At 50.0% G+C, this 16114-nt stretch overlaps 1 protein-coding gene across 2 annotated transcripts in view; it reads left to right on the plus strand.

The window, feature by feature from the left end:
• Positions 1-16114, plus strand: part of MED14 (mediator complex subunit 14) — a 1766813-nt gene that overhangs the window by 203078 nt on the left and 1547621 nt on the right. For both annotated transcript variants that reach the window (XM_069636537.1, XM_069636538.1), the window contains exon 5: positions 15734-15863. In XM_069636537.1, coding sequence (XP_069492638.1) covers positions 15734-15863 — 130 coding nt within the window. The remainder of the gene's footprint in view (positions 1-15733; positions 15864-16114) is intronic.

The following is a 16114-nucleotide window of genomic DNA, read 5'->3' on the forward strand; positions in this document are numbered from 1 at the left end:
TTACACATACTGGTATTTACCAAAGAGGATATAGTTAGCTTAGTAAAAGTATCATCCAGATTACTTCTGGTTATCAATTGTTTGAAAAAGTAAACAAATCTTGCCTAGGACTCCAACACAGGCCTTTGGCACTTAAGAGCGAAGGGGATGATTACTATTCTCCAGCATGGGGTCTGGCATGGATTCACATGCTCATGAATATTCCCCGTCAGGCTGGGAATCCTCGGTAAAGAAAAATCAGTATCAGTTTCGTTTCTGATCTGTCTTTCATACTAGTAACCAATCACTGATCTCTGCGTCATACTGACCACAGCCAATGACTGCCATCTCCCTAAGCCCCGCCTCTGGCAGCCATCTTCAGATTTTTACCGCACGTTCAAGTGTTGGGATCCTCGTGCTATTGCTCTCGAGCTTTAGTGCTTTTTTCGTGCTTTTTCTTAGGAAATTTTTCTCTTTTTCAGTCAAAAGAGCCTCAAGCTCCACCGTTTCTTTATCCGATAAACGGGGACCCGTGTCGGATTCTTCTACACCCCTCAAGGGTGAAGATTTTGTCGAGCCACGCTTTTGGAGGACTCCAGAAGTTTCTCAGGCCCATCTAGATCATGGCCCAGGAGAGGGGAAGCTCGACGCCCGGAAAGCTGTTCAGGGTCTGCCCTGGATGCCAGCTTCAGAATGTCTTTAAGGAGGACGAACACTCCCTTTGCCTCTACTGCCTGCATGAGGACAAGACGCACGTGGAGAAGGACTGTGCGTTTTGCGGCAATATGTCGTAGCGGACCATTAAGGACCGCCATCTGCGTCTCGCCAACTGGCTGGAAGGGAAGAGCCCGTCAGGTGAGAAGAAGTCAGAGCAGTCTTCTAAGACCTTTGAGGGCACCCCGGCGACGGGGGTCCAACAGAAGGCCAAGCACCGCGAGTCCGCTGGCACTGGGAGCGCCGAACGGTCGGGCTCTACAGGCGCCAGGCAGGGCGCATCCTCCCCGGCGCCATCAATCACGAGCCAACGCTCTGGCTCGGGTAAGAGGAAGGCCGAGCACCCGGCGAAGCTCCTGGAGAGATCCCGGTCGAGCTCGAAGGCCCCATCGGAGGGGGAGCGAGGCAGTGACCCTCCCCCCAAGGAGAAGGCAGTGAGCGCACCTAAGGTGGTGAAAGCCTCGAGACAGTTGCGGCGGCACTGGCTCAGCCTGTGGACACTACACCAATGGTGGCGACCTCGGGGTCCAGAGTCTCCCTGCCACCGCGGAGGGAGTCCTCTTTCATGCCCATCGAGGGGACCCGCGTGAAACCTCTGACAGAGAAGAAAAAGGGGGGGGCAGGAGGTCATCGTGGATTCGGCCTCAACCTGAGGAGGAGCTGATCGAAGTCTTAAGCCACGGCGTTGGAGTGGAAGAAGACCAGCCCGTCGGGAGGGACCCCGACGTAGGAGACGACGAGAACGTCGAGGGTGCCGACGGGGCTCCTGACCGCCCATCGGAATCCCCTCAACCAGTGCCGCAAGACAACTCGGCGGCCATTTTGTTGGCTATACAGTCCTTATGCTCGGAGATAAGGACGAGATTGCCGTTACCACCAACGGAGGAACCGCTCCCCACGGGGGACCCGGAGCCAGGCCCTTCTGGGAGCCCTCCTCCTAAGAGAATGATTCATCCTCCACCTCCTTTTCAACCATCGCGCCCTGCTCAGCCCTCCTCCCCGTCCACGACCCGTGGGGATGATACGGGGACTGACACGGCCACGACGGGTACAGACGACGAGGTTTACGACGAGGATCTCCCGCCACCTCCTCCCCAGGCTTCCCTGCCCGACGCGATTGGATCGTTTCATGCCATGATCGCCAGAGCATCCGAGCTTTTCCAGCTCTGCCCGGAAGAGAAGGAAGGTTTCCTTTATCAACGGCGCGAGACCAAGAGGAAGACAGTCCTCGCTGTACCTCTACTGGACGATATCTGGGATGAGGGTCTCGCCCCCCTCAAGAACCCATCCACAACGCCTGCGAGAAGGGATCGGTACGAGAAGAAGTACCGGGTCCCGGACGCGGCCCCCTTGTGCCTTCGGGCACAGCCGACCCCGGACTCGGTCGTCTCCGCAGCGGCCAGGAAGAAAGCGGGGGGGGGGGGGGGGCCCTCAGCCTCTACGTCAACCTCCCCAGCGGACGGCGAGGGAAAGAATTTGGACACGATGGGACGCAGAGTCATCTCATCGGCAGCGACAACGATTAAGGCTGCCAATGCCTTGGCTATCGTAGCCCGCTACGACAGGGAGTTGTGGTACAAAATCGCCCCCCTGCTGGACTTCTTACCAGACGACAAGAGGGCGGAGGCCCTAGAATTCTTGCAGGAAGGAGAAGTGGCGTCGGACCACACCATTACGATAGCGAAGGAACATCGCTGACACTGGATTTTGCCAGTTGGGCAACGGCGTGTGCCTTAGCCGGCGTGGATGGCTCAAGGCAACTGACTTCCGTCAGGACGTGCAGACCAGAGTCTTGGACATGCCGTTCGACGGGAGCAACCTGTTTGGGAAAACAGTGGACGATTCCCTACAAGCCATCAAGACGGACACGGAGACAGCCCGGGCTCTTGGTGTTCTCCAGCAACGACGGCCGCCCTTTCGGAGCGGCGGAGGCAAGCAGGGTGCCTCCAAAGGTCCCGGCGGCGGATTTTCCACTTATCGTCAAGCGGCCCGTTCGTCGTCACAGGAAGCCTACAGGGGACAAGTTAAGTCGGGCGGACCCCACAGTCGTCGCCAAGGAGGACAAGGCGGCAAAGCCTTGTCGAAGCAGGACTGAACCGGCCTTGGGGTCGGGCCCCCACCGAAGCACCCCAGTGGGAGGCCGGCTGGCGAGCTTCGTCAGCGTGTGGGAGTCCATCTCCACCGACCGTTGGATGCTGGACGCCCTGGCCCAGGGTCACGCGCTCGAGTTTCTAAAGAAGTGCCCGCGCGTCCCCCCCCCCCCCGTGGCCAGGAAGGAACATCACGTCCCTCAACTTTTCTTGGAGGTAAAGGCAATGCTCAAGAAAGGCGCCATCGAGCTTGTCCCAAAGAGGCTTCGGGGCTCCGGAGTTTACTCAAGATACTTCCTTGTGAAGAAGAAGACGGGAGGATGGCGTCCCATCCTGGACCTACGACGACTGAACAAATTCATCAAGGCACAGAAGTTCAGATGGTCACCCTCCAGCACGTCCTGAGTCAACTGGAGGAGGGCGATTTCCTGTCGTCGTTGGATTGGGAGGATGCCTACTTCCATATACCCATCCTAAAGGGACACCGAAAGTTTCTCAGATTCGTGGTCCAAGGGCGTCACTACCAGTTCAGAACCCTTCCCTTCGGATTGAGGTCGGCACCCAGGGTGTTCACCAAGTGCCTCGCACCGGTGGTGGCGCCGCTGTGCCTGGAGGGGATCCACGTCTACCCCTACCTGGACGACTGGCTCATCCGAGCAAAGACAAAGGAGCTCGTCGCAGAGCACACGGCGAGGACCGTCCAACTACTCACGGACCTGGGATTCTCCATAAACTACGCCAAGTCCCAGCTGGTGCCCGCGCAAGACGCACTGTTTATGGGAGCGAAGCTCAACACAGTGGCGCTTTTGGCCTCCATCGGAGGAAAGGACGAGGGCCATCTTGGGCAAGGTGCAGCAGATGCTGGTTGCGGACGCGACCAGGGTGAGGTCCATCAAGTCCCTCCTCGGAATGATGTCTTCTTGCATTTATCTCATCCGCCTGTGCAGGCTTCGGATGCGCCCGTTACAGGAGTTCCTGGACGCTCGCTGGATCCAGACGACGGGCAGCTTCGAGGACAGGATCTCACTCGAGAGCTTCCGACGAGCGATCCGGTGGTGGGGCACCCGCGCGTATCTGAAGGCGGGCATGGACTTCCAGACCCCGGGCCACCAGAAGACAGTGACCACGGATGCCTCCCTGGAAGGGTGGGGAGCGCACACCGAAAATCTGCACGCGATGGGCCTTTGGCTGTCGACGGAGAAGTCCCTCCATATCAACGTCCTGGAACTCCGTGCAGTGTTTTGGGCCCTCAGGTCCTTTCTTCCGTCCCTCAAGGGCAAGGTGGTGAGGATCTTCACCGACAACACCACCACCATGTTCTACATCAGGAAGCAGGGCGGCACCAGATCCCCAGCCCTGTCAAAGGAGGCGCATGGATCTGTGGCATTGGGCCGTCGCCCAAGGGATGTTTCTGGTGCCGTTTCATCTGGCAGGAATAAAAAACACCATTGCCGACTCGCTCAGCAGAGAGCTGCGCTCGTGCCACGAGTGGGAACTACGACAGGATCTAGATGACCGCCTCTTCCGACGGTGGGGCACACCCCAGATCGATCTGTTCGACGGCGACGAACTCCAAGTGCCGGAGGTTCGCCAGCAGGTTTCCCCAGCCAAGGAGCATGGGCGATGCTTTCTCGTTCCCCTGGGAGGGCCTGTTCCTATATGCGTTCCCTCCTTTGCCGCTGCTGATCCAGCTCATCAACCAGCTCAAGAGGTCACGTTGCAGGATGATCCTCGTCGCACCTGCGTGGCCGAGGCAGATATGGTTCCCGGACCTTCTGGACTTGTCAGCGTCCCCGTCAATCAAGCTGCCAGTGGACGCGGATCTTCTCTCCAGGGAAGGAGCCGAAGTCGCTGAACTTGCAGGCCTGGCTCCTGCAGCGTTAGAGTTTGGAGGCTACGACATACCGGCCGACTGCAGAGAGGTTCTTGCAAAGGCCAGGGCGTCCTCAACTCTTAAATGCTATGGGCACAAATGGAAGAGGTTCTCTGTCTGGTGCCACGCACAGAAGATTAATCCTCTACGGATTACGGCTCCTCAAGTACTGCCGTACCTGCTGACGCTGGCCAAGGATGGACTGGCGCACGCTTCCATCAAGATTCATCTTGCTGTGATCTCCCGATACACCAGAACCAAGGGACGGACGTCTTTGTGGTCTCATCGTCTGGTGAAAGAATTCATGAAGGGACTGTTCAGATCGTTCCCGCCGGTGAAGGCCCCGGCCCGGCTTGGGAGCTCAACGTGGTGCTGACCAAGCTCATGGGACCTCCGTTCGAGCCTCTGCACTCAGCTCTGTTGACATTTTTGTCGTGGAAAACAGCGTTTCTTGTGGCCATCCCCTCCGCACGACGGGTGGGAGAGATCCAGGCCCTTTCCTGCAAGGCCCCGTACTTGACTTTTCACGACACGAGGGTAGTGCTCAGGACGCACCCCTCCTTCATGCCCAAGGTGCCGTCGGACTTCCACCTCAACGAACCCTTGGTGTTGCCTGTTTTCTTCCCGTCGCCTTCGTCGCCGGCTGAAAGGACTTTGCACTCGCTGGATGACGCTAGAGCGCTGAAGTTCTACGTGGACCGCACAAAGAGTTTTCGGAAGACGTCACAACTCTTTGTGAACTTTGGACCTGTCAATCAGGGGAAGGCTCTCTCGAAGGCTTCCATTTCCAGATGGCTCTCCGGCTGGATCATGTACTGTCATAGGTTGGCAAACCGACCGCTGCCTGGCCGTCCGAGAGCCCATTCCACCAGAGCGATCGCAGCTACCACGGCGTTCCTATCTGGTGTGTCCTTGCTGGACATCTGCAGGGCTGCTACGTGGAGGTCGACGCACTCCTTCACGAAATTCTACTGCGACGATCGGGATTCCAGGGAGGAGTCCAGGGTCGGCCAAGCAGTGCTGCGCAACCTGTTCGCCTAATGTGAGCCTGGTGAGGAGGTAAGAATTGCTTAATGTTGAGTTTTGGATGTAATGCTTAATGTTGCGCCTTTGCCACCTCCCGTGGTTGTGCATGTGTGTACTGCTATGTATTCTTTTATTCATGAGCATGTGAATCCATGCCAGACCCCATGCTGGAGAAGGAACAAGTTACTTACCTGTAACTGTTGTTCTCCAGCATGGGTCTAGCATGGATTCACTGCGAACCCTCCCGCCTGCCCCTCTGCGACTCTTCACTTGGTCATACTGCCACTTCACGTGCTACCAAATCTGAAGATGGCTGCCAGAGGCGGGGCTTAGGGAGAGGGCAGTCATTGGCTCTGGTCAGTATGACGCAGAGATCAGTGATTGGTTACTACTACGAAAGACAGATCAGAAACGAAACTGATACTGATTTTTTCTTTACCGAGGATTCCCAGCCTGACGACGGGTAATATTCATGAGCATGTGAATCCATGCCAGACCCATGCTGGAGAACAACAGTTATAGGTAAGTAACTTGTTCCTTACACTCTCTCTCCATTAGCCTCGTTGAACTTGCAGTGAACAGTGAGGAGGGTGGCAAGAGCTTTGATCGCCAGAGAGGAATTCAGGGTGAGCAGTACCTTCATTGAACAGGGCAACTTAAATAGCTAATTTTGATACACAAGTGTCAATTTAAATTAGCGAATTTACAGAATTGCATAGCAAATTGCTATGTGACACTGCTTATTTTATGCCTTGCCTAATGTTTTGTGCCAAGTACAAGAACTTAATTGGAATTTCCTACCTCTTTGTCCTGCTGCTCCCATTCCCTCCTGATTTAACCCCAAGCTTCTTGTCCGACTCCTGTTCCATTTTGTTGCTATCAGCAATGATTGCACTGTTTTTGAACAACTTTGCTCTTGCCGCTCTACTCCCCTATCCCCCATCCCAATTACCACCAACAATAAGCAAAAAACATTATAACCAATGCTCAAAAGCCTCAGAGTCTATATGCCTCTAAGTACGATAAACTCAGAAACTGACCGTTTAGACCCTATTTCCAATCAGGCTCTCTAGGCGCAAGGTGCGTGTTTAAGCATATTCAATTCTTCTTTTTTTTCATATTTATTAAGAAGGAATCACATCTCACAAAAAACATTACAGCAATGCATAATGATGGGCACAACCGAACAATTTAACCACCATTAGCTAGGTACTTCAATGTCACAATGCAAACCAATCAAGACCGAGAGAAGCAAAAACTTAATATCAATAATGACACTTTCTAGTTTGCAGCCCCCGATCCCACCTCCCCACTGAGTTAGGGCGTAAAACACAGGGGACCCCAAATGCTTTTGGGTCTGGCCCGCGGCCCACATAGTGCCCCATATTCCCCATCCATGTCCTTCAGCCAGACCAAGTCATCCAGCCAATCCCTAGTGGTGGGGGCCCCGACTGGGTCATCTCATAAATACACATCTCCAGGCCACTATCCTGCAAGTGGGCTAACTTTTGACGTAGGCCATGTACACCAGGAAGCCATCCGAACATGCAACATAACATTTCACAAGGCAAATCGCACCCCAGCATAAAAAAGAGGATACCCACACCCCTGCCCAGAAGTCTTGCAGCTGGGGACACGCTCACAGCATGTGAAGGAAGTTAGCTGGGTGTTCCCGGCACCTCTAGCACATGTCGCATTTAGTGGGGTCGAAGAGGCGCAGCCGGGCAGGTGCAAGGTAAACTATATGAAGAGGCTTAAGCTGGATCGACTGAAGATTGGTATTGGACACCCCATTTATGGGACACTCGCATAACATTGCCCACTGTTTGTCTGTAAAGGTGAACCCATCATTTTCCCAGTGCTGTTTACACTTCAAGGGCACCCGGGGGGGGAGGGGGGGAGTCACGCTGCACCCGACCATATATGGTGGATGTTCGAAAAATTTCTATTTACTGCACCTTTCCTTCCATTTTTATGCACCCCCAAACTGTTTGTTTTATTTTTTTATCCTGACCTGTACTTTTTACAGTGCAGTGAAGCTTTAAGATTCACTGTGCTTTTTTTTGCTAATCTTTTATGAGGAAACTGGCATGTCATTCAGGCTCTCAGTACTGGGAAACATTGTTTCCCTTAGTCTTGTGACTTTATTACTTTAAGTAACTTGTTATGCTTTGTGTTAACTTTTTATCATTGTACAATTAATCTTACAATGTAGTACAATGGGGTACACATTTTGTTTTGCCCTAGACTAACACTCAAAGGACTTTTGGTTACTGTAGGTGTGCTAAATGGACAAGCTGGAAGCAGCAGTTACTTTTTACAATTTTTTGGTGCTTTTCGTTTTAGCCTTACTGCGTTTGGCTACTAACTGTGACTAGTGTCCAAACATGGCCGTGCTTCATTGTTTTTCTTTCGCTTGTCCTTTGGCCATCTTGTTTTTTAGCCTTCTGCGTGCGTGCGTGTGTGTTACCTGAAGGAGCCAAGACTCCTGTCCATCTGTGAGACCCGTGAAGAGACTGCAAACCTGACTGAAGGAGGCCCGGTGGCCAACTTCTTCTGCTGTCCTGGTGGAGTCCTGTCTTGCTTGTGATCTTCAGCAGTCCTGCAAGGGAGCTGCAACACCGGGCGTGGAGGGAACATCTATTCCTGACATCTACTCGGACCGTCCTGTGGCTGACCAGTTCTGAGTTTGGGCTACCGTGCTGCAGATGTCGCTGTTCCGAGTTTCGACCTGGAAATTGGGGGTGGGTGAGGTCCGCAGCTTGTCGTACAAGACTTAGCTCAGCAAAATGTCGGCGTCCTAACTTCAAGGGGACCCGGGATAGGACGGAAAGTCTGCCCGCGACAAGCAAGACCCTTTGTGTCGACATGCTGCGGTAACCACTGTCAAACACCTTACCTGATCCGAGTCCAGTCCTGAGAGGGGTCCAGCATAGAGTTTTGCTGTGTTATTCATCCGAAAGTCCTTGCACCAGCGAAAGACACCAACAGGAGATTAGCTCGAACCCGCGAATCTAGGACTGTGACTAACGGTGGGAAAAGCAACCTCGGACCCTCTTCCATTGACCTACCAAGTCTGGGGAATAATTGGAGCATGTGGGGGGGGGGGTAGGCTCGGTGTTTTTACCTGCCCCAATACTACCTTTAAAAGATTTCCCAACTTTTACAAAACGTTTACTATACTTTGGTTTTACCATAGCTTGCTGACGCAAGCCTACCAAAAGTTGGGGACACTACTTTAGTTATACATTGTCCTCTAACCCATGGGACTGTTCACTGGACACCAAAGACCTTCATTTTTTCCTGCTTCACAACATTGTTAGAACTTTACTGAACCTTTGGGCATAAGGCCCCAGACAACTTAGGGAAGAACAATTGAAGTTTGGGTTAACTCTGTGGACTATTGGTGCATAATCTAATCTGTACTTTCTTTTACAGGGGTTTGATTTGTATTATGCCCTCAACCAGTGACTGTATATATGTAATCTATTATTAGTGTTGTGTGATATGGTTATAGGTTAAAGGTTCGAATCAAAAGGTTCGAAATACAATAGGATCGAAACAAAAGGACCGAAAACAAAAGGTTAGAACATTTTTTTTAATTTTTTTTTTGGGGGGTGGTGCCCCCGTTTCTGTGGTAAAAACTACTTTTTACCTGTACGGAAACACAAAACAAATATATAATTTTAAAAAAAATCAAACCTTTTGTTTTCGGTCCTATTGACCCGAACCTATTACATTCGAACCTTTGGTAATCTCACCTTTAACCAGACACTGTGTGGTGTGATATTCCTACCTGTTCGTAGTTATTTTTCATTGAATTGTTTGGCCGTAAATAAATAACCGTATTTTTATACATACTGTTTAAGTGTAATTTGTGATTCCCATTGTGTGAACTCACTGTGGACCCTTTACAAGCAGACCAACTTTTGAGACTTAGCCTAGACCCTTGTCACTGCTACCTTCAACTGCTCTGGCTACAGCTCCCCAGAGTTGTCCCTGTCACAATATAGGTTGGCATTCTATACATCTGTCCACCAGGTCAGAGTATAGAAAATCAGTCCTAACACTCCCCGAACAGCGATTTAAACCACAGTTTAAGTTCCTTAACCCCCACCTCCTCAAGGAGGTTCTGCACTTAGCGCAACAGGATCGGTTCTCCAAGACCACCACTTGGAGTTTGATTCTGGGATATTCTTTTCAGGTGTTCCAGAACTTCTGTTGTTGCGTACCTCCCCAGTTCGATCCCTCAGTGCTTTGTCGTTAGTGTCAGTTATTTCACCCACCTGCGCCACTTCTATTTTATAGAATATGGCTGGCACCATTTGGAAAGTTCAAGCTGCCAACCTGAGTTCTCAAGGCCCGATGCCCAGAGCCTGCCCAAATTACTTTAGTGTGGTTTACTTTACCAAAATAACATGTGCAGCACACTCAGCGCATCTGTTCACCTCTCCTGCTGCTTGTTTCTGCATCCAAGCCCCAGCCCTCCCATGAGCCTTGATTGGCTCCCGTCCCCATAGCAACCAGACCAGGGCAGCCCCTTGACCAGCAGCCCCTGCAGCTAAGGGCTCCAAGGCAAAGGGCGGCTCTTCCATTGGCGGTCTAAACTGTGTTTGCAGGTCCTCTGAGCACCAAGGGAGGCACAGCTCCACCTCACTGATGATGCCCAACAAGGCTGAAACACGTGTATGGGGTTGCTGTTGGTACTCTTGTTCAGAAGGGAATTGCCATAGCATTTCGGTGGTGGACTGCCCATGAGGGTGGGACAGACTGATATGCAAATGGATATTTCCCGTCTGTGAAAGGTACAGTGAGCTAAAATGTGTCTGCAGACTCTAGAGTGGGTACCATCCCATAGAACAGGCCATTTCTGCTGTGTTTGTTCTCATAGAGGGGCACCCATGACATCTTTTGATTAAACTCTGTTTAAAACATGAAATTTCTAAATTACTCTGTTGCTCGCTGTATAATTGTCAGCTCTGAGATGAAGAGCTTGGCACAGAATTATGTGAGAAGTAAATGTGCACCATCCCATTGGCCCCGGTCTTCTTTTTTGCCATTTCTTGGGTTTTACTCTGTACGCCAAACCAGGTTTAACCCTTTTGTTTGATTTGCCTTTGGCGGGCTTCTGTACTGAAATCCGCCTCTGGCTCCAGTGTGTCCGGCAAGGCAGGAAGCGAGGGATGTGCCCGAAACTCTGCGTCCTTATTATCCTTGGTTACCTGAATGCACCCAGTCCGGATTGGCTGGCAGTCCGTCCTTGCAGGACAGCCACCCTGCTGTGAGTACAGCTAGGCTGTCCATGAATGGGAGACACATGCATAAAAGGCGATGCTTCTTGAACTGAAGACCGTTTCGACCACTGGAAGAAACCCCTTACGAAGGAATCGTGAAGAGAAGCTTGCAGCATCCCCCTGGACCGTTGAACTGCCTGGTGAAGCCCTGCTGCTGTGCTGAAACTCCTTTTCTGAATCGACTAGCGGAGCTCCAGAGAGGACATCTTCTTTCCTTGGGTTGGTGGGACCAACTAACCCTAAGATGAACTTTGCTGTAAGACCTTCCCCAACTGGCTGTACTACTTTGCTGCGGCTAGAACAGAGTGCCAGGAGTCGAGAAATCCATAGTCTAGTGCAACGTCTTTGAGCTGGACCGAAGCTCCAGGAAGATCCTGAGGACCCTCCCGAAGCAGAACGAGCCAAGCTCGAGTCTCGTCACCAGAGTCCTGGACTCAAGTAGTGAAGGAAGCCCATCCAGTGTCCAAGATCTGCGGTGTTGCTGTTTGCCGCTGAACTGAAAAGAGCCCATAGCTGCCGCTGACCTCCGAACTGCTTTGCAGGAGTCCTGTAGACGTCAACTCTCTTGTTCCCACGACTGAGGCCCATAAACGCAGGATCTGCAAGTATGCAACCATGATAGAAGCCAGCTGGATCCTCTTCTTCTAACCTAAGGTACTGTTCGGACTCACGGGTACTTACCTCTTAGTAGGTAGCTTACTTGTCTCCGTTGAGATTTGCAGTAGCTGCCCTTCTAGAGTTATACTAGCTCTAACTATTCACAAGTGTAACAGCTTGTGGCCCAACAGTGATTTTCTACAACAAACTCTCTAACTTTATGCAAGATGTTTTGCTATCTAAGAAGTGCCTTGGCTCCATGGACTTTGTTCAAATTAATATTTGGCTGTCCTGGCTCTCTGCAGACACCGGAGACTAAAACCGAAACAACAATAAGACAAACGAATCATCAAAAAAGGACAGTGACAAACCGCTAGAACCGACAGAAGTACCCTGGGCACCAGCAGGGCTGACGCTGGACACAGGGGTCCACCCGCGAGACCCAGAGAAAGGGATACAACTACTCCAGCCAACCCTTACCATCCCCCACTGCCCTCACAGCCACAACTAGGTCCCACGAGGCTGTGGAACAGACAAGATACCACCAATCACCACACAACCGGGTGTATGGACACTAGCAGCGGCGCTAGTCATGTGGAGGGGGGGAGGAGCATGCAAGGTTATTAAGGGAGCGGGCGGAGGGGACAGCTAGATCCTCAAACGGCCTCGAATGGAAAATCGGGCACGTACCTCCTGAGGCTCAGGGTGTACAAGCATCCCGTCGGGTAAGATTACACGAGCCCAACCGGTTCAGTCCAGGATAGAGATGACTAACGAATACCATTAACAATTTCCTTCTCTGCATACACCTCTCAAACTCCAAACCAAACACAACCACAAACCTCTAGCGCAGCAAACCGCACGAACTTCACTACACTGCAACAACAAAACAAAAAACACATAGACTCGCACATCAGCACACGACGACTACCGGCCGCATACACCCCAGGCCCAGCCGACGGAACCACCGGGCTGAGGCTGCCAACAGCACATCACTGCAATCTTGCACTTTTCCAGCCTCCACCCACTAACCCACCACCCCCCCCCCCTCTTTCAGAGCCGCCAGAGCGCCAGGGGACCACTCCGGTGGTGATAGTGCGCGGTACAAATGACCTTTAACATTAACATTAACTCTTCTAACTCATTGACTTTGATTCTAACTTTCCCTCATAGATGATATATAAATGTTCAACTAATATTGCTAGGAAAGGTTTAATCTAGACTTAATTGGGGGATTTAAAATTGCTCACATGCGCTGAGAACTTTAACCTTTTTCCTTCCATTAACCTTCCTCTTCGCCTCAGAATTTTACCAAGTACAAAAGTGATATATAAATGCCAATACTGTCCTAGTTAGTGAAGTTGCCCCAGTGTGTAGGAAGTGTGTATGAAGCATCTCTAAAGAGTGTCTACTTGCTTTGCCTTGATTCTGAGAAAGTATTTTTAAGTGTATTTTTATTGTTGCACATTGCCCTTTTTAAGGAATGCTTATTTAAAACAGACCGATAATTGTTTTACTAGAAAACCTTGAGTATAAGTGTTATTTGGATACTTGTATGTGTGGATTTCGATGCTCCAGCTCTACAGCTACATTTAACCCTCTTGAGATAAGTCTGGCTGCTCAGTCACTCTACCAACTTGTGTAATACAGATCTATACCAATAGGTGGCGTACCTAATACAAAGAGGACAAGAGTGGCCTAATCTGCACAATGGTTACTGCATCAAATCTTGACTAACATTGCGGACTTAAAGTCCCCAAATCCAACGAGGAAGAGGGCTCAAGAGCAATGTTGCAGATGTAGTCGGCTTGTTAAGCATAATGACCCACACCTGAGTGAGGCGGAGAGGCCTAAAAGGCCCCCTCAAGTTCAGGCCATTAAGTTGGAGGTGGAGCTGGAGAGTAGTAGCAGCAACAAAAGGAGAGCACTTTGCTGGCAGTCCAAGCAGTAGTTGGTGGAGAGAGGGCGCTGGGACCATTGTGAATCAAATTTCAGCTGCCGGCACTGAGATGCTCCTTTTCCCCCCCTGAATCTGCGGTGCAGAGGTTGCATAGAAGAAAGCATGAAGGAAGGCTGCTTATCCCCATGTGAACCTGATTGCAGAGATTGCCTAGCAGGGTGCGTGCCGGCGACTGTGGCTAGAGGTTGGTGTGCAGCTGAGGGTCCAAGGAACGAGACTAGCTCTGTGACTGCGTGGCTGGAACGAAGACAACTTCACTGAGAAAGAGTTTATGTTCAAAGAAGCCAGAAGCAGTTAAACTCCTGCTGCACACAAAGGGAGCGAAGACAGAAGCCGGTGAGTGTTAGAGCGTTCTGATCCCTTGCGTGAACAAGGTCACGCAAGTGTAGCCAAGGAGAATCACTTGCATGTGAGTGAAAGCCTTGTAAACCCGATTGTTCATTGTCAGACAATGAAATGCAACAAAAGTAGCACTTGCGTATTAGTAAAAGGATTCAAACCCGATTGTTCAAGATTGAAAATGACCGAAGTAGCACTCGCGTGCAAGTGAAACTGCTGGAATAGTTCTAATTAAATATTAAATTATTGAAAGAGGCTGCAATACTAATCGTGTGTGCTTACACATTATTATGAAAGTGAAGGCTAACAAAAAAGATAATTTGAAAAGCAGAAGAGCATTGCAGCACTGTACCAAAGTGACTGAACTTTAAATTGTGCGTTTCAGAGAACAGGAATTGACCAAAGCCAAGAGTGGTGCAAGCATTTCCCCAAGCCAAGAGTGGTGCAAGTATTGCCAAAGCCTAATGAATTGTACAAGCTTTGTCTAAAGCCAAAAGAGACTAACAACAAGGCGTACAATTAAGCTGCTATGGTTGGCAGGAAGAGAATGGGCAAATGCAAGGTTGTAAAAGGTTGAAGCTTGTTGATTAGGATTGTTCCCCTAAAGCCAGTATAAAAACTTGCATTGCCACAGCCAAAAGGAAGAAAGGTAGAATTACACCCTTTAAAGCTTTGTGGTTGTTGGTGCTGCAGAAAGACAAACGTGATAGTCTGCCCTTCTGGAAGGTGAATCTTAAGAAGAGTGCCTTGCCTACGTGAAGGTGTTGTGGAACACTAAATGTGAATATTGTCTTTTCCAAAAGAGACAACATTTCAAACTGCTGAAGCTGTGGTAAAACCTATGTCAATAGATTCAAAACTTAAGAAGCACTGCTGAGTGCAGAAACACTATTGGGCAGGCGAATAGACCTGTATGGTGAATCCTTGTAGAAGTGAAACTGGGGTGAGAGTCAACCAGGTGGAAGAGGAGGTGCTAAGAAGTAATCCTGACAACGTTATAAACTGTGATTTATGGTGCTATAAAGAAGATATCTGAGAAGAGCCTAGAAGCTGTTTCCTTGCCAGAAGCTGTTTTTTCTTCACCCTTGCCAGAAGCTGTTTTTTCTTCACCCTTGCCAGAAGCTGCGTTTTCTTCACCCTTGCCAGAAGCTGCGTTTTCTTCACCCTTGCCAGAAGCTGCGTTTTCTTCACCCTTGCCAGAAGCTGCGTTTTCTTCACCCTTGCCAGAAGCTGCTTTTTCTTCACCCTTGCCAGAAGCTGCGTTTTCTTCACCTTTGCCAGAAGCTACTGCTTTGAATCTGACAAGGAGTGGTGTTTTCTTTATACAGTCATAAAGTGTGTCTTTCACCAAGAATATCATTGGTGCTATTTCATTAAGTGGAAAATATTATTCAAAGAAGAATTGTTGTTTTGGTTGAATGTTGGTTTAACAGAACTTTCTTTTGACAAAGTGAAGGAGCCAACCACTGTGTTGGAACTTTGTTGCAAACCCGGATTTCCCCGTTTCTTTTTGTTGAACATTGGAACTGAATCTAACCGGAGATCTGCGGAAGGGGAGTTCACCCAGGTTATGAAGAAAGACTGAATGCTTTATAAATGCAGTTGCTGATGTTGTTGTGAATTGCCATATCATTTTGTGTGTAATTTTTGTATAAGTGCGGGGGCCAGATAGACTATGTTAGTGTTTCCTTTAGTGTATGGTAGGCAGGGAGATCCTGGTCACGGTAGGGATGGTGAGGTGTTTATTGAAATGTATACTTCAATAAAATGGCATATTTTGAGAAGTCATCCAAAAGTTGTCCACCTCACATTTCTGACCCTTCACAGTAATCTTACATTTTTATTTACCCTGTTTTACCAGGATAAAATTATTCCTCCTGACCCTATCACCAAAAATGAAAAGATAACCACGCTTCATCAGCTAAACCAGATACTGCGACATCGGTTAGTGACGACGGACCTGCCTCCACAGCTGGCAAATCTTACAGTTGGTAAGTGTTGAAAGTGTGCTATTTAATGTATTATTGCACTCACAAAGTTTTGGTCTATTGTTTGTAGTTCATCAGAACAATTTATTTGCTGTAGTGGATCACTGGCACCTGATTTACTTTAAAATGTTGCTTGTTGTCATTGGGGATAACTAGTCGGATTTGTTTCAGGCAGTTTTCCTTTTTTGGTGTTTTGACAATGTCGCAAGCTGTTTCTCCTGAATAGTTTTGACGCTGTTTTTGTTGCCAGAGGC

The sequence above is a fragment of the Ambystoma mexicanum genome, chromosome 7p, assembly GCF_040938575.1.
Source record: "Ambystoma mexicanum isolate Mex_15411 chromosome 7p, UKY_AmexF1_1, whole genome shotgun sequence".
Lineage (NCBI taxonomy): Eukaryota > Metazoa > Chordata > Amphibia > Caudata > Ambystomatidae > Ambystoma > Ambystoma mexicanum.